The sequence below is a fragment of the Nycticebus coucang genome, chromosome 20 (assembly GCF_027406575.1).
Source record: "Nycticebus coucang isolate mNycCou1 chromosome 20, mNycCou1.pri, whole genome shotgun sequence".
Taxonomy (NCBI): domain Eukaryota; kingdom Metazoa; phylum Chordata; class Mammalia; order Primates; family Lorisidae; genus Nycticebus; species Nycticebus coucang.
In genome coordinates this window covers 67,082,498-67,099,602 of record NC_069799.1, presented here as the reverse complement: position 1 = coordinate 67,099,602, position 17,105 = coordinate 67,082,498, and the positions used below count along the sequence as shown (strand labels likewise).

The 17,105-nt window shown below is 55.6% G+C and overlaps 2 protein-coding genes across 5 annotated transcripts in view; one reads left to right on the top strand and one right to left on the bottom strand.

The window, feature by feature from the left end:
* The window catches only part of PFKP (phosphofructokinase, platelet), a 46,832-nt gene extending 45,998 nt beyond the window's left edge, over positions 1–834 (top strand). For both annotated transcript variants that reach the window (XM_053573282.1, XM_053573283.1), the window contains exons 21-22: positions 57–159; positions 432–834. In XM_053573282.1, the coding sequence (XP_053429257.1) occupies positions 57–159; positions 432–570 (242 nt within the window). In that variant the 3' untranslated portion in view covers positions 571–834. The remainder of the gene's footprint in view (positions 1–56; positions 160–431) is intronic.
* A 1,260-nt stretch (positions 835–2,094) lies between these two features.
* The window catches only part of PITRM1 (pitrilysin metallopeptidase 1), a 31,587-nt gene continuing 16,576 nt past the window's right edge, over positions 2,095–17,105 (bottom strand). For all 3 annotated transcript variants that reach the window (XM_053573279.1, XM_053573280.1, XM_053573281.1), the window contains 12 exons: positions 16,120–16,252; positions 14,928–15,048; positions 14,744–14,820; positions 14,351–14,516; positions 13,982–14,082; positions 12,310–12,430; positions 11,399–11,470; positions 10,575–10,687; positions 8,849–8,974; positions 3,876–4,021; positions 2,631–2,733; positions 2,095–2,507 (listed from right to left, as the gene is read on the bottom strand). In XM_053573279.1, coding sequence (XP_053429254.1) covers positions 2,414–2,507; positions 2,631–2,733; positions 3,876–4,021; positions 8,849–8,974; positions 10,575–10,687; positions 11,399–11,470; positions 12,310–12,430; positions 13,982–14,082; positions 14,351–14,516; positions 14,744–14,820; positions 14,928–15,048; positions 16,120–16,252 — 1,373 coding nt within the window. In that variant the 3' untranslated portion in view covers positions 2,095–2,413. The remainder of the gene's footprint in view (positions 2,508–2,630; positions 2,734–3,875; positions 4,022–8,848; positions 8,975–10,574; positions 10,688–11,398; positions 11,471–12,309; positions 12,431–13,981; positions 14,083–14,350; positions 14,517–14,743; positions 14,821–14,927; positions 15,049–16,119; positions 16,253–17,105) is intronic.

Below are 17,105 nucleotides of genomic sequence, written 5' to 3'. Positions count from 1 at the left end.
GCTGTGCCTGACGCATGTGATGAGTGGTTGTTCTCACCTCTTTTTAATTTTTGTAGGAAAAAGATTTAATTCTGATGATTCCGTTTGTGTACTGGGAATAAGCAAAAGAAATGTCCTTTTCCAACCTGTGGCAGAGCTGAAGAAGGAAACGGATTTCGAGTAAGTGAACAAAACTCACCGAGTCCTGCTGTCCAGGGAGGGACGTGCCCTGGGGCAGTTCCGTGGCAGCTGCTGCAGCTCTGTCGGGTTGTGAGGCACCATCAGCCTTCCTGAGGCAGAGTGAAAAACACTAGACTTGTAGAGCAGGGCAGGTTTAGAAATAAGAAAGTATGTTTGATATCCCAATGACAGCTTCCTTCTCTGGCTCACGCAGTGATGTCACAGGGCCCGTGTCTGCAGCAGGGCTGTCCCTCTCTGTCCCCTCCCCCCAGGCACAGGATTCCCAAGGAGCAGTGGTGGCTGAAGCTGCGGCCGCTCATGAAGATCCTGGCCAAGTACCAGGCGACCTATGACGTGTCGGACGCCGGCCAACTGGAACATGTGCAGCGCATGGAGCCCGAGGCCATCTGACCCCAGCTGCTGACCGACCTTGAGCTGCCACCTGGACCACACGCTCATGAGGCCTAGGGGTTACTGGGGACCGTCCTTTTTTGTAACACTTAAGTTATTTATCAGCACTTTATGCAAGTATTGTCGACAAGCACTGACGTTCCTGCCCAACCTGAGAGCACCCCCACCCCCCACTCGCCTAGCATAAGCCGTCTGCTGCCCCTGCCATGCTGCAAACTGTGTGTGTGTGTGTGTCTCGTAGAATTAAACTTTTGGCTAAAACTCCAGCTGTGCTGGTTTTTTTTTTTTTTTTTAGAGGAGTTCAAAACCTCAAGATCTCTGGGTGGCTATTAAAGGTTTTCTCAGCAGTTTTGAGGGCAAAGATGAGCAAAATATTTTTATAGGGATAACTGAACTGTGCACATCATCCAAAGGAGAGCAGAGGCCAGGTTCTGTCCAGTAGCAAACGCCAGTGTGAAGCACACAAACTGTCCCTCCCCGGAGCTCCACCACTGCACCACGCAGTGGGCCGGGCCCCTGGGCCTGCTGGTGGGTGAGGCCACTCGCGTCTGTGCTTATGGGCTCTAAAGTGAGATGAGACACAGGTGTCAGCAGTGAGAGAGAGGAGGGTGCCCAAGTGTACCTGCATCCAGCCCCATCTGCAGCTTAAGATCACCAAGGGGGTTTTAGGAATCTGACACCCGGCTCCTCCTCCAGACCACTCACCATCCTGGGTGGGCCTGGGTTGGAGCCCCAGAGGGTTCTGGTGCCAGGACAGCCCGCACCTGCACAGACACACGTGTATGGGACAGGGACACCTGGGTGCCCCCAAGTTCCCACCTCTTCCCCCAGACCCAGCTTCCAACAGGTGACACCCAGACCTCTGTGCCCCAGAGAAGGGGATAAAGTTTGGGAAATTGAGGATACAACACAGCCACCTGCCCCACTGTGTCTGTCAGGAAGGGTCCTCCACAGGGCCTGAGTGTCACTGCGCCTTCTGGGCCAGGGCAGGTGCTGGGACACCCTTCCACCTGCCATATGTCAGGAAGACTCCTTCGCAGGGCCCTAGTGTCACTGCACCTTCTCAGCCAGGGCAGGTGCTGGGTCACCCTCCCACCGGGATCTGTCAGGAAGGCTCCTCCGCAGGGCCCAAGTGTCACTGAACCTTCTCAACCAGGGCAGGTGCTGGGCCACCCTCCCCACCTGCATGTCCGGAAGGCTCCTCTGCAGGGCCCGAGTGTTACTGTGCCTTCTGAGACAGAGCAGGTCCTGGGACACCCTCCCACCTGCATCTGTCAGGAAGGCTTCTCTGCAGGGCCCAAGTGTCACTGCGCCTTCTGGGCCAGGGCAGTGTGCTGGGACACCTTCCCACCTGCATCTGTCAGGAAAGCTGCTCCCCAGGGCCTGAATGTCATTGCGCCTTCTGGGCCAGGGCAGGTGCTGGGCCACCTTCCCACACATGCTCGTTTCAGCCTTTCATTCCATAATAAAGGCTCTAACATACACCACACTTCAGCAAAGGTCACTTAAAATGATGACAAAAGCACAGGTTAGAGTTGCCCTTTATTTTTAAATAAATATAGGATAAAGACAAAATAAGCATTTGTGTCACTAGAAAGGTTCACAAGGCTGAGTTGTGCATCTTTACTGCACGGTTCTGTCAATTTCATGGTCACCCCATTTCCTTAAGATACAGAAGCTTTTGTCTAACTTGCCAGTTAAAACCTTTGGCAAAATTTCAAGAATGATGTTAAGATGTTTGGAAAGAGCAGCAATGTGCCTAAGCTTTCCAATTAAGTGTAGCTCAGAGGCTTTAAGAGGCAGTGCGGGCGCTCCACTAGGCTCCAGGTGCAGGGCCATGTGGCTACCTGACGGTCCAGGACGGGTCCTGAGCAATCTCGGCGTTCTCCGGCCCCAGGATGGCCACTCCGTGAGGGCTCCTCCCAGTGCCCAAGTACCTGCATGTGGACAGGGTGAGGAGGGCTCTCTACCAGGGCAGCCCTGGCCCATGAGGACAGGGTGAAGGGGGCTCTCTCTACCAGGGCAGCCCCAGCCCAAGGCACACTCAGCTGCACACTCACGCGTGGCTTGCAGCAACCAGGCTGTCGTGGCTGACAGTGAAGAGTTGCTCCCTCTGTGCCTGCTTCATCTCGTCCGAGAGGCCGTACAGGAAGTGGTCCAGGCCTGTGAGATGAGCACAGGTGAAGTGGCTGCCTGCTGGGACACTGCCACCCACGGCCAGGGCAGGTGCACCATTAAGCCCCAGTGCCTGGGACAGCCCCAGTCCAGTCCCCACAGCCCTGCCCTGGTGACATCGGGCGATGGTGCTGCAGCCACTCTCCTGCTGTGGCCGCATGTCACCCTCTGACCTATGAGTAAGCTGTGCCCTGTGAACTGGGCACGTGCCTCACTGGGCCATGGTCACTTGAGCTCTGAAATGATAGGATCTGATTCTTCGGAAATGGCCCACAACAGGATGCACTCGCCTAAATGGGAAGCAGCAAGTTTCCAAGGCTGATGTTTAAGGTGTCACTTGTGAAAGCCACACCACAAAGAAGGACATGCGGACAGAAGAAGCTGGAACGGTGGCACTACTGCCTGAGGTCCACACAGGGGTGACTGGGAACACATGTGTGGACGCTGAGTGGGGAAGCCCCACCGTGGTCCCTGTCCCCTACTCCACTGAGGCCCCGCCGTGGTCCCTGTCCCCTACTCCACTGAGGCCCCACTGTGGTCCCTGTCCACTACCCCACTGAGGCCCCACCGCGGTCCACTACCCCACTGAGGCCCCACCGTGGTCCCCTACCCCACTGAGGCCCCGCCGTGGTCCCTGTCCCCTACTCCACGAGGCCCCGCCGTGGTCCCAGTCCCCTACTCCACTGAGGCCCCGCCGTGGTCCCTGTCCCCTACTCCACTGAGGCCCCGCCGTGGTCCCTGTCCCCTACTCCACTGAGGCCCCGCCGTGGTCCCTGTCCCCTACCCCACTGAGGCCCCACTGTGGTCCCTGTCCACTACCCCACTGAGGCCCCACTGTGGTCCCTGTCCACTACCCCACTGAGGCCCCACCGTGGTCCCCTACCCCACTGAGGCCCCGCCGTGGTCCCTGTCCCCTACTCCACTGAGGCCCCGCCGTGGTCCCTGTCCCCTACCCCACTGAGGCCCCACTGTGGTCCCTGTCCACTACCCCACTGAGGCCCCACCGTGGTCCCCTACCCCACTGAGGCCCCGCCGTGGTCCCTGTCCCCTACTCCACTGAGGCCCCGCCGTGGTCCCTGTCCCCTACTCCACTGAGGCCCTACCGTGGTCCCTATCACCTGCTCCAGTACCTTTGTCTGAGGGGGCGATGGGAGCATCCACAGCCGAGAACACGGACAGCTTCGCTTCCTCCACATCCTGCTGTGTAAATGCTCCAGACTTAGCCCAGTCTACAGCTTTCCCAAAGGCCTGGAGCGTTTCCATGGAATTTGGATCCCTACGAAATTGCAGCATATTACCAACAGAAAAAGTCATGATCCCGTATTGACATAACAGTCCTTCCACAGTGTCTGTTTGCTAATGGCTCTATTTTAATATTTAACAGTCCAAACGACCCCCTGGCAAAATCACTCTTTGTAGAAACCTAAGTCTGACTACATCACTGCCCACACTCCGCCGTGCTTCTATCCAAGGGCACCATCAGGCACACGGCCTGGGGCCACCACAGTACAGGGAAGGTAGGATGACAGTGAGATTACAGAAGACCGCAGAAAAGTTAGGGTGAAGGAAACCCCAGGCCTCCCCAGACACGTGCAGGAGAGGTGAGGACCTGCTGGGTGGGCCGGTTCTGAGAACCTCCGTCCCGGTGCAAAGGCTCCCAGCCCCAGCCCTGCCAGTCCCCACAGGTCATCCTGGACGTGAAGTTGGCTGGGACCTTCCCCTTCATCCAAAAGTGCATCTCCTGGACGGCATGGCCAGAGAGACTGGGGGCCTGAGTGTGGGGAGCACCGGGTGACAGAGGCAGGAGAGCCACCCCCTTATCCCCAAAGTTTGAGAACATGTGTTGTCCTTAGGCAGCAGGGTTATAGGAACTGCTCCAAATAAAAGGGCAGCACACGAGCTCAGAGGGCTCCGAGGACACAGCCGTCCGCCTCCGGGAGGGGCCAGCCCTCAGACTGTGCCCAGCACCACGGACACTCTGTTCTCCTGACAGCACCTCCGGGAGGGGCCAGCCCTCAGACTGTGCCCAGCACCACGGTCACTCTGTTCTCCTGACAGCGCCTCCGGGAGGGGCCGGCCCTCAGACTGTGCCCAGCGCCACGGACACTCTGTTCTCCTGACGGTGCCTCCGGGAGGGGCCGGACCTCAGACTGTGCCCAGCGCCACGGACACTCTGTTCCCCTGACAGCACCTCCAGGAGGGGCCGGACCTCAGACTGTGCCCAGCGCCACGGACACTCTGTTCCCCTGACAGCGCCTCCAGGAGGGGCCGGACCTCAGACTGTGCCCAGCACCACGGACACTCTGTTCTCCTGACAGCGCCTCCGGGAGGGGCCGGCCCTCAGACTGTGCCCAGCGCCACGGACACTCTGTTCTCCTGACAGTGCCTCCGGGAGGGGCCGGACCTCAGACTGTGCCCAGCGCCACGGACACTCTGTTCCCCTGACAGCGCCTCCAGGAGGGGCCAGCCCTCAGACTGTACCGAGCGCTCTGGACACTCTGTTCTCCTACACGACACACCTAAGATAAAGCTTGATTCATACGTTAGATGGATGAGATTAATAATAAAAACCCTGTACTTTGGGGCCATTCTGAGTAAAACAAGGGTGACTTGGGCACAAGCAGGGCGGGGGCTCAATAGGAGACTTGATAACCCAGATGCCCGAGGAGTGACTTGGGGTAGGAGGTAAGAATGGAAAGGACAGGGAAGGAGGGAGGGAAAGAGGGAGAGAAGGAGAGAGGGAAGGAGAGAGGGAAGGAGAGAGGGAAGGAGGGAGAGAAGGAGAGAGGGAGGAAGGGAAGGAGGGAGGGAAGGAGAGAGGGAAGGAGGGAGAGAAGGAGAGAGGGAGGAAGGGAAGGAGGGAGAGAAGGAGAGAGGGAAGGAGAGAGGGAAGGAGAGAGGGAAGGAGAGAGGGAAGGAGAGAGGGAAGGAGGGAGGGAAGGAGAGAGGGAAGGAGGGAGGGAAGGAGGGAGAGAAGGAGAGAGGGAGGAAGGGAAGGAGGGAGGGAAGGAGAGAGGGAAGGAGAGAGGGAAGGAGAGAGGGAAGGAGGGAGAGAAGGAGAGAGGGAGGAAGGGAAGGAGGGAGAGAAGGAGAGAGAGAAGGAGAGAGGGAAGGAGAGAGGGAAGGAGAGAGGGAAGGAGAGAGGGAGGAAGGGAAGGAGGGAGAGAAGGAGAGAGAGAAGGAGAGAGGGAAGGAGAGAGGGAAGGAGAGAGGGAAGGAGAGAGGGAAGGAGAGAGGGAAGGAGGGAGAGAAGGAGAGAGGGAGGAAGGGAAGGAGGGAGAGAAGGAGAGAGGGAGGAAGGGAAGGAGGGAGGGAAGGAGAGAGGGAAGGAGAGAGGGAAGGAGAGAGGGAAGGAGGGAGAGAAGGAGAGAGGGAGGAAGGGAAGGAGGGAGAGAAGGAGAGAGAGAAGGAGAGAGGGAAGGAGAGAGGGAAGGAGAGAGGGAAGGAGAGAGGGAAGGAGAGAGGGAAGGAGGGAGAGAAGGAGAGAGGGAGGAAGGGAAGGAGGGAGAGAAGGAGAGAGAGAAGGAGAGAGGGAAGGAGAGAGGGAAGGAGAGAGGGAAGGAGGGAGAGAAGGAGAGAGGGAAGGAGGGAGAGAAGGAGAGAGGGAGGAAGGGAAGGAGGGAGAGAAGGAGAGAGAGAAGGAGAGAGGGAAGGAGAGAGGGAAGGAGGGAGGGAAGGAGGGAGAGAAGGAGAGAGGGAAGGAGGAAGGGAAGGAGGGAGGGAAGGAGAGAGGGAAGGAGAGAGGGAAGGAGAGAGGGAAGGAGAGAGGGAAGGAGGGAGGGAAGGAGGGAGAGAAGGAGAGAGGGAAGGAGGAAGGGAAGGAGGGAGGGAAGGAGAGAGGGAAGGAGAGAGGGAAGGAGAGAGGGAAGGAGAGAGGGAAGGAGGGAGAGAAGGAGAGAGGGAAGGAGAGAGGGAAGGAGAGAGGGAAGGAGGGAGGGAAGGAGGGAGAGAAGGAGAGAGAGAAGGAGAGAGGGAAGGAGAGAGGGAAGGAGAGAGGGAAGGAGGGAGAGAAGGAGAGAGGGAAGGAGAGAGGGAAGGAGAGAGGGAAGGAGGGAGGGAAGGAGGGAGAGAAGGAGAGAGGGAAGGAGAGAGGGAAGGAGAGAGGGAAGGAGGGAGGGAAGGAGGGAGAGAAGGAGAGAGAGAAGGAGAGAGGGAAGGAGAGAGGGAAGGAGAGAGGGAAGGAGGGAGAGAAGGAGAGAGGGAAGGAGAGAGGGAAGGAGAGAGGGAAGGAGGGAGGGAAGGAGGGAGAGAAGGAGAGAGGGAAGGAGGAAGGGAAGGAGGGAGGGAAGGAGAGAGGGAAGGAGAGAGGGAAGGAGAGAGGGAAGGAGGGAGAGAAGAAGAGAGGGAGGAAGGGAAGGAGGGAGGGAAGGAGAGAGGGAAGGAGAGAGAGAAGGAGAGAGGGAAGGAGGGAGAGAAGGAGAGAGGGAAGGAGAGAGGGAAGGAGGGAGAGAAGGAGAGAGGGAGGAAGGGAAGGAGGGAGAGAAGGAGAGAGAGAAGGAGAGAGGGAAGGAGAGAGGGAAGGAGAGAGGGAAGGAGGGAGAGAAGGAGAGAGGGAGGAAGGGAAGGAGGGAGAGAAGGAGAGAGAGAAGGAGAGAGGGAAGGAGAGAGGGAAGGAGAGAGGGAAGGAGGGAGAGAAGGAGAGAGGGAGGAAGGGAAGGAGGGAGAGAAGGAGAGAGAGAAGGAGAGAGGGAAGGAGAGAGGGAAGGAGAGAGGGAAGGAGGGAGAGAAGGAGAGAGGGAGGAAGGGAAGGAGGGAGAGAAGGAGAGAGAGAAGGAGAGAGGGAAGGAGAGAGGGAAGGAGAGAGGGAAGGAGGGAGAGAAGGAGAGAGGGAAGGAGAGAGGGAAGGAGAGAGGGAAGGAGGGAGAGAAGGAGAGAGAGAAGGAGAGAGGGAAGGAGAGAGGGAAGGAGAGAGGGAAGGAGAGAGGGAAGGAGAGAGGGAAGGAGAGAGGGAAGGAGGGAGGGAAGGAGGGAGAGAAGGAGAGAGGGAAGGAGGAAGGGAAGGAGGGAGGGAAGGAGAGAGGGAAGGAGAGAGGGAAGGAGGGAGGGAAGGAGGGAGAGAAGGAGAGAGGGAAGGAGGAAGGGAAGGAGGGAGGGAAGGAGAGAGGGAAGGAGAGAGGGAAGGAGGGAGGGAAGGAGGGAGAGAAGGAGAGAGGGAAGGAGGAAGGGAAGGAGGGAGAGAAGGAGAGAGGGAAGGAGAGAGGGAAGGAGAGAGGGAAGGAGGGAGGGAAGGAGGGAGAGAAGGAGAGAGAGAAGGAGAGAGGGAAGGAGAGAGGGAAGGAGAGAGGGAAGGAGGGAGAGAAGGAGAGAGGGAAGGAGAGAGGGAAGGAGAGAGGGAAGGAGGGAGGGAAGGAGGGAGAGAAGGAGAGAGGGAAGGAGGGAGGGAAGGAGGGAGGGAAGGAGAGAGGGAAGGAGAGAGGGAAGGAGAGAGGGAAGGAGAGAGGGAAGGAGAGAGGGAAGGAGGGAGAGAAGGAGAGAGGGAAGGAGAGAGGGAAGGAGAGAGGGAAGGAGGGAGGGAAGGAGGGAGAGAAGGAGAGAGAGAAGGAGAGAGGGAAGGAGAGAGGGAAGGAGAGAGGGAAGGAGGGAGAGAAGGAGAGAGGGAAGGAGAGAGGGAAGGAGAGAGGGAAGGAGGGAGGGAAGGAGGGAGAGAAGGAGAGAGGGAAGGAGGGAGAGAAGGAGAGAGGGAAGGAGGGAAGGGGAGCAGGAGAGGGAGAGAGGGGAAAGAGGGCAGCAGGGGCAGTCAGGGAGGAAGGGAGGGCAGGGAAGCCGTGCAGAGAGGACACGCTGGGCAGACGATCCACATCTGGGCAACATGGAAGGGGGCACAAGAGACTTCATCACATTACTTAGAATGGCCTGTGATTTTAAGCTTATGAATTATGTCCAGAATTTTCCATTTGATGCTTCCAGACCAAGGCCAGCTATGGGTAACTGAAACCTGAGAAAGCCAAACTGCAGAGATGGAGGCTCCTGCCCTCCACCCAGTATTGCTGTCTTCACAGTGTCCCCTGTTCACGTGGCCAGTCCTAACCCCGCCACAGAGGGCTGGGCTGTGTGGCGCTACTGGGGATGGGAGCATCACGGGGGCAGCGGGCAGGCTGCTCACCTGTAGGAGTAGAAGGTGAAGACCCCACTGTGGCTGAGCTTCGCGCCTCCGCCATAGGCACCCCCTTTCTCTCGAATTTCCGTGTGCAGGAATTTAGCAGTCATTAAATGTGCCAGGATCTTAAGGCTGAAATGAATGATTAAAAACTCAGGTTAAAAACGACTCAGCCAGCAGGAAAGTGCTAATGTCCTTATAACACAAGTGATCACGAGATGTCCAGAGTACACCTGAAGGAAGCCAAAAGTGGGGAAAGTCATGCTGTGAAATAATGTGTGCATCATGGTCCACTGGGGTTTCTTTTTCTTTTTTTAACAGACAAAAAGAAATAGCAAACTCATGAGCAGTGTCCAGCCCAACTCGGGCCTTCCCGGCTTAGAAGAACCAACCCTGTCCCAGACTCCGGCACACAGCACTGCTCACCACGCGGGTACCCATGGCATATTGATGGTACTCCGTCATATACCTGATGGAGTGAAATGGGTTATTAATTTTTACTGTGAGGCCACATGCACAAATGACCACTTAAATGTCTCATCTCAGAATATGGACAGAAAGTTAAGTGAGCCCCAGGGAAAATTTCCACAGGTGTGCTTAGAAAACACAGACCCCAACAAGCCTGTCCTCCTGCTAACTCACACTGGGGATGGTGACGGCCAATCTTCTGGAAAGCTTAGGTCTTGGCCACCCTGTGGGGGTGCTGCCCCTCCCCCGTCTGCCCACTGTGGGACACACGTCCACCTGGACTGGCTGTGTCAGGATTCCACCTTCTCCCCCCTCTGCTGGGCCATGTCCAAGTCCCTGGGTCCGTCCACCCTCCTCAGTTCAGTCCGGCTGCCTGAGACAGTGGCACAGGAGGGGCTTCTGGGAAACACCAGCCCAGTGACAGATCCTGTGGTCTTTTCTCTTGGTTCAGACAGTTTCCCAGCAACGGGCACAGACAAATGCCAGCCACAGAGCAGAGGGAAGCACCCACACTTCTTCCTGTTTGGGGCACAGCTGTGGCTGCTGCTGCTCAAGCCAGCACCACCTACTGAACCATGCACTGAGCATCAGACGCAGGCCAGGGCACGGAGCCTAACCTGAGAGGGCTCTGGGACAGGCTCAGGCTCCCAGCCCCAACCCAGCCCTGGCTCTCAGACACAAGCCTGTCTCAATCCTGTGGTCCTTGGGGGTCTGTGGCACAGCTTGAGCCTCCCCACCCTACAGGCCTCGAGGACAGGCTCCCCAAGCGTCCTTCGTCCTGCCCCAACCCCATGCTCTTCCCTGTGCCTTCCACGCCTGCTGCTGGGCTCTGGGCTCTGGGCTCCTGGAGGGGCCGAGCGTAAACACCTGGGCTCAGTCTGTTCCACACATCAGAAAGTCTTGCCCCGCTTTGTGCCATTTCACCTGCAGACAGGTGAGTTTGCGTTTAGGCCATATCTGTTTTTCTGTTATAGGATGTGAGGAGTATCAATCTCTTACAAAAACAGCTAAAGAGCAGGGCATTTTCTTCATAAAGGCCATTTGGATCTACAGTCTGAGTTTCTGCCTTGAACTCTCAGCCAGGTGCAGTCTGGGAAGAGCCAGACCCTGTAGATGGCAGAGCGGCAGCAGCCGGTGACATGGCACCCAGCACTCAAGTCAGTGTGAAACCGTCCCACGAGGAACACGGCTCGCCATCTCCTAACACGCTGGACACACTTACTAAGGCGCAGCCTGAGGGTGCCACTCCGGCACCGCCTCCTACCTGGCGTGACCTGGGTCCGTGTAGGGGACGGTTCTGATGCACTCGCCCACATAGTTCACCTGGAAGGGCAGCGGGAAGTGGGTCTTCATCTGGCAGGGCTCGAAGGTGGGTTCCTATGAGATGAGGGAGGGTGTCAGCCCCGACTCAGATGGGACGGACAATCCATGCCTCTAAGACGCTCGCTGGGCACACATGTGGTCTGAATGAACCCCATCTCTGAGGACACTAGCTGGGCATGTGGGTAGCCTGCATACCCCGCCAACTGGGCAAGCTTGTCGTCCGATGCCCCATGTCTGTGAGGGTGCTACCTGGACACACATATGACCTGAATGCCCCACGTCCCTGAGGGCGTTAGCTGGACACACGTGTGGGAACAAGGCATTGACACTATCATTCTATACAATTTCCCACTTTAAAATTCACATGAGATGCTCCAGTCTTGACACAAAGCCTTTAAAATCTATTAATCCATTAGATACATTCTATTCCCCGTCATCTGTGTGGTACTGACTCTCAGGGCCATGGACTCGGCCACACGCTATGATAAACCACAGCAAGGCGCCAGCACAGAGCACAGCGGGCACTGGGGCCCAAGCACACTGCCAAGCTGACCCTGTCCCAGTGCCATGGCCTGCACTCTTAGCAAGACACCTGCGAGGCGGCAAGGCCAGCGAGACTGCCCAGAGCCGGGCTCACTCAGTGCTGCCTTGGGGTGGCAGGGACAGAACGGCACAGCCAACTCAGCCTAAGGACACAGCAGCCCTGCGGAGGCTCCGAGGAGCGCAGCCAGTCCACACGCAGCCAGGTGGGCTGTTCCAACGCACCGTGATCAGCTTCCTCACGATCTGGGAGCCACAGGCGTCTGTGTTTCCATCAGGGCCATTGTGTGCAGGTTTCTGGAAATGTTTTCAAGAGAAACAAGAAGACCCAAGACTCACCTGAGACACCTGAGAAGGTGCACAAGTCATAAAATCCTCAGACCTCATAACAATTTGTTTACGTGGTGCAAATACCAAGTGTTTTCATGTGTTAAAGATTGTTAAAGTCTTCCTATATCACAAAGAAATCTTGTTTTCAACTTCCTTTCCTCCTCCTGCCCTTTACAGTCATGGAACTGTTTGCAGACAAGTGGCGGTGTGTACACAGGGGCTGCGACAGAGGCCCGAGGGGCGGGAGGCCCTTTCATGGGCCACAGCGCAAGGCTGGGCAGGGAGACCAGGCCACAGATGGGATGAGGGATGTGCACTCACCAGAATCCACAACTGTCACCCTTCTCCTCTGACACATGAGGCTTCTCTAGCTACATTGTGGGCGACAGTCAAAGAGACCTGTCGCCAACCAAACTCACTGGGGTTACGGCCACTGGTATAACTCATCCAGAGCAAAGTCCCAGAACCACCACGTCACAGTGAAAGGGTTTTACACCCTGTGTCCTCCAAAGCCTCAAAAGGACAGACATGCTCAGACCACTTGGCTGCTCTCATGACACCGCACCCCCCGGGGACACTGTTTGCCATAAGCAGCAGCAGGAGGAAGTGAGCACTGGGTCAAGGCTAGGCCACAGGGCTAACCCACCTCTCACCAGGCCGACCCTGGGAGGTCTCTTAGTCCTCCAGAGCCTCAGTGTCCCCTGCCTGCTGGACCATCTGGCCTCAGTGGGCTAATATACACGCACACACGCTGAGTAACCTGCCCAGCAGGGAGGTGCCCAAGACCTCTGTTGTGTGGGCGTTACCTCAACCTCATGGAGGTGCACCGGCTTCCGCTCCCTGCTACCACGCCCCAGCGCCCCGAGGAACCGCTCCACCTCCCGCTCCGCCTGAGGCCTCTGCTGCGGAGTCACATTCACCGCGCACCTGTTAGAGAGAATCATAAAACCATCACTATTAAAAACTCATCATACTAATCACATTTTGTATAAATAAAAAAAAAAGTAAGTACTAAATGGTCTCTGTACAAAATGTTAAAAAGAACAGGAGGCAGATGTGGGAACAGCACAGCCGTCCCCGTTCGGTGGCTTCATGTCCTCACAGACGTCCACATCCCTGAGCCCCCAGCTGAGGACAGCCAGAGACACAAAGACAGCTCAGCCGACCCCATTCCTCTCAAGGGCAAAGCAAATAAAGAGAGCATCAGTAATGCCCGCCAGTGAGGCCTTCAGACCCACTGTCAGAAACTGACAGGGTGAAGGGCTGTCTAGTCTGAAAGTGTGAACTGTTGCAAAAGCAGAACATCACTTTACAAAGCACCAAAAATTCACCATGCTCTCAAAAGTATATGAAAAGTAGAACTGTCAAATTCTACAGAATCACAAACACTGTCCTATAAAACTCACTTGGACACTAACACGGCGAAAGCACCGTGTAGTCGACCTGCAGGTGACCCTGAGGGACTGCGGGTGACCAGTCAGCACACAGCACGCGGCAGCGGCCGCCACAGGGGTGGGGCCTACACGCCAACACCCGCCTGTGGTGCGTGGCAGGTCTACGCGCATTACGTCAGTAGGGGGAGTGGTCAGTGCAGGGAGGTGGTCAGCTACAGAGGCCTACTGTCTTTTCTTCTTTTTGGCCCTACCCCCCAAGTCTACGTTAGTTAGATTAACAGTGGGAGACAGGAAACTGATATTCCAGCCCAGGCGCTGCGCCCGCTGCCCTGCACGTTACCCCTTCATCCCCCACAGTGAACATGCAGAGTCGGGCTTCATGGAGAAGGAAGCTGCCAGGATTCTGGGGTGCAGCCTGACCAGGCCTCGTAGGTGCTCGCCACAGGCCGCCCCATAGAACCTGCTGCAGACCCTGGAAACGGAGCAGGATGGTGCCAGGACCCTGTGCCAGGACACAGCTCACACAGCATTCCTCTACTAAGTGTCCCTGAACACCCCATCAGTGAACTTGGAATCGGGGAGCTGAGACCACACACGACATGGGCAGCACTGTGCGGAGTGGCCGAGGTGCTGGATGTCTCCCTCAAACCATCAGATAATTTTATTTTTGCAATAAACAGATCTACACTCTGGTCTGTCCCTCTGCTGCTCTCCCTGAGGCCTCCTTTACAGACCATTTGCTTTTGGGACCAAAGTAACATTTATTTGCCTTAAATATACCTATTATCTAGGATAAAATTAACTTGCTTTCTCTACCACCTACCTAATACAACTTTTACTGAACTTAAATACTGATCTTTTTCCCAATAGAAAATGGTTTCTTAGCTTCTAAGAGCATTTGAAGCTTAGAATCCATTCTATACTCTACAGCTTTACCAAGCTTCCCTCTCTCTTGAAGATAAATTTATGTAATATATATATAATACTTTCTATATAATTTTCAAGTGAAAAATATCTAAAACCGACACTTGACAAGATGGGATGAACTGCAGGACATCTGTTTGGAAGTGAGTCGTGAGCCCACCTCATGTCATCACAGGTCAGGAGATGCGTCCCAATGAGTGAGAGCGTCCTCAGGACGGGGGTGACATCCTCCATTTCTGCAACGCTCTTCATCAGCCTCACCTGGACCAGAGAATCACAGGGACAGAGGCTGTGATGGAGCCTAGGACCAAATGCCCCCAACCCTGGCCCGGCTTGGGGCAGCAGGGTCGAGGGCTGGGTGGCACAAAGAGGAACGTGAGTTAAAGGAAAAATGTTTCCCCATGAAATGTGGTTGATTAGAAAGTTACCTTTTGTGAGACATAAGCCACTTATTCCCAGAGAACAGGAACAACTCTGGGAGACGTGGCTAATTCAGCCAGACCAGCCACGCCCTGTTGCAGCAGCCCACCTGGTCCATGCCGCTGAAGGTCTCCTGCAAGTCCCCGGCAGGTGTGAGGGTCCGGCTGGCCCGGACGGACGCATAGAGGTGCCCAGCGTCTGGAATCCCATTTGCAAGCTCCTGAGCACTCATCTTGACTAACACTCGGAAGCGTTCTTCTTCTTCAAGGTGCGGGCTATGGGAAACGAAAAGAATTCACTCCTGGAGACCTGCCCGGTCCCCATGTTCCCTGCTTCACCAAGGAAGATTTATGATGTTTATAGACCATTTCAACAACCTCAGATTCTACAAGGCCACGGAAGTTACAAGTAAGATCAGGCCAGGAAATCAACCACCCACACGAGCACGGTCTGTTCTGGACACATCCAGTTGAGAGTTAACGTCATGTGCAAGCGAAGTTACCTGTTGAATATTTCAGCCCACAGGTGCATCATGTCCGGCAGGTTTCGATCCAGGCAGAGAGATGAAAACAGAACACCCTGAATCATGGAAGACACATAAAAGGAAACATTTATTGCAGAATAATTTCTAAAAACCCACTGGGGAGACAACTTTGTGGCACACCGTGTTGCAGGGTAAACGCTACCTGCTCATAGGTGTCCAGGTGAGAGTCGTCGGGGAGCACGTGTGGAGACACCGTCATGCCCCCAGTTCTCAGCTCTATCTGCTGGGCCTGTTCCCTGTAGTCAAGGACACCGCAGCCCATCCTGATGAGACAGAAGTTTACCTGAACCCCAAGGCACTTTTGCTGTACATTTTCAAAATCATGCATCTTGAATTACAAGTTACTTAAATTAGCCACAGCTTAAAAAATCCCTTTTTACACTTCAAAGATCACCAGGCAAGACAGCGGTGGCCATGTGCCCTCTGGAGCACTCAGGAGCCTTCCCTGCGCAGGAACCAGCATCCGCCAGCTGGGACCCTCACAGGACCCAGCCACTAGGCACCAGGGTGATGTCTGCACTGAAAATCAAACTCTGAAGTGCGGGCGTCCAGGCCTGAGCTTGTGAGTCTTCCTCACTCTCAGGCTCCCACACACCCTGACACCTACTTCATGCTCTCAAGTATCTGTGATGGGGGCGGGGGGCGGGGGGAGTCTGAAGAATGAACCTTTCTGAGCTGTCAGGAGGCCCATTATCCCCTGGGCAACATGCTCCGTCCCCACCAGGGCAGCTGCTGAAGCTCAGGGTGTGGGCAGCAGACCCCAGCTCACTGCATGGCCTCAGGCCCCTGGACAGGAAGGGAAGCCCACAGTCCTGTCCACGCCTTGTTCTGCCACCCTCGGCATGCACACAGGGCTGAGGGAAGGGGCATGGGGCTGGGGCATGGGTACAGTCCCCAGCCCACCCACAGACACCCGGTATGGAGCACAGCAGCAACGGCAGCACTGGCTCAGAGAAGCAAAGTGGGGTGGGCACGCGTGATGCTCCAGGCGGCCACTACACTGTTGAGTCAACAGAGGTCTTCCCCCAAATCTCACCAGATCAGCACCTCTGTGCTGGGCGGGCTGCGTTACCTTATGCTCTAGGTTCATATTTCAACGTTATGTGATAGGAAAACAATTTTCATACAACGAAAATTGTAAACCAATACATTATATTGTACATTACCAGCACAATATATTTTACATTTTTACTCCATGATTCTGTAATTTTGAAAACTGATCCACTAAATGGTCATTACTACAAACGTGTTAGAACCACACATACACATTTATAAAGTACACACTCGTCCCACACAGACATGTGCGGGGTCTCACAAGCAAATCTGACACCTACTTGGTGAGGACATAGCAGAAGAGGGGTACGTAGGGGCGCAGCTCCCTGGGCAGCGAGTTCAGGCTGGAGAAGGCCCGGAAGTACACCACGCCGTTGGTGGGCTGCACGCAGTACTGGATGGGGGTGTCTCCAGCTGGAAACACAGAGGCCTTGATGGCTTTACCAGCATGACATTAACCATTTTTAATATTTAGGAGATAATGCTACTGCTCTTAAGGATGAAGGTTTGAAACTTGTACCAGCAAAAAACAAAAAAAAATCCATTCACTTGGCATAGGCCATATACATTTCCCTGCTATACCTCCATTATGATTTAAAAAGCCTGCAACAGTCATTGCTAAAGTAACCCTCACTTTCTGAAGATGAGAAAGGGGGAACAGAGGCCCTGCTCTCCTAGTTTCAGATCAGTGATGGCCACAGGGGTGCCCCATTCTCTCTACCTCACCCACCTTCACCCAGCATCAGCCTGAGACACCAACCCTACCGTCTTGCCCATCCAAACCCCTTCCTTCCCCACCAGGTCCCCTCCTTGGGCCCTACACTCCTGCCCAAGGCCCTGGTGCTGCCCTAGATGACTCCAGTGCCTGTAGGGACAGCCAGGCCTTGCCAGGCTGGGACATGTCCTGAGCCAGAGGAGGGTTCAGTCAGCTACTGATGACGGACTCACCTTCACTGTTCTTCTAATGTACATTAAGGAAATTCACCATTAAATAAAAATTGTGGGGCATTAAAAGACTGGTGGGATGTGAACCCTGATTTCCAGAAGAAAGATTCCGCTTGCTTGCATACACACACACACGCACAGAGACACAAGTGTGTGTGTACACAAACAAATCAGACATGGGGACACAACCACTGTGGAAACACAGAAGGCAGGCTGGGGACTCTCCACAGGAACCAGCAACACTGGGACACGGTCTGAACTCTGCCCCATCAGCTCAGTAAGAGACAGCAGTGCCCGGCAGGCAGTGTGAACACTGAGGGCA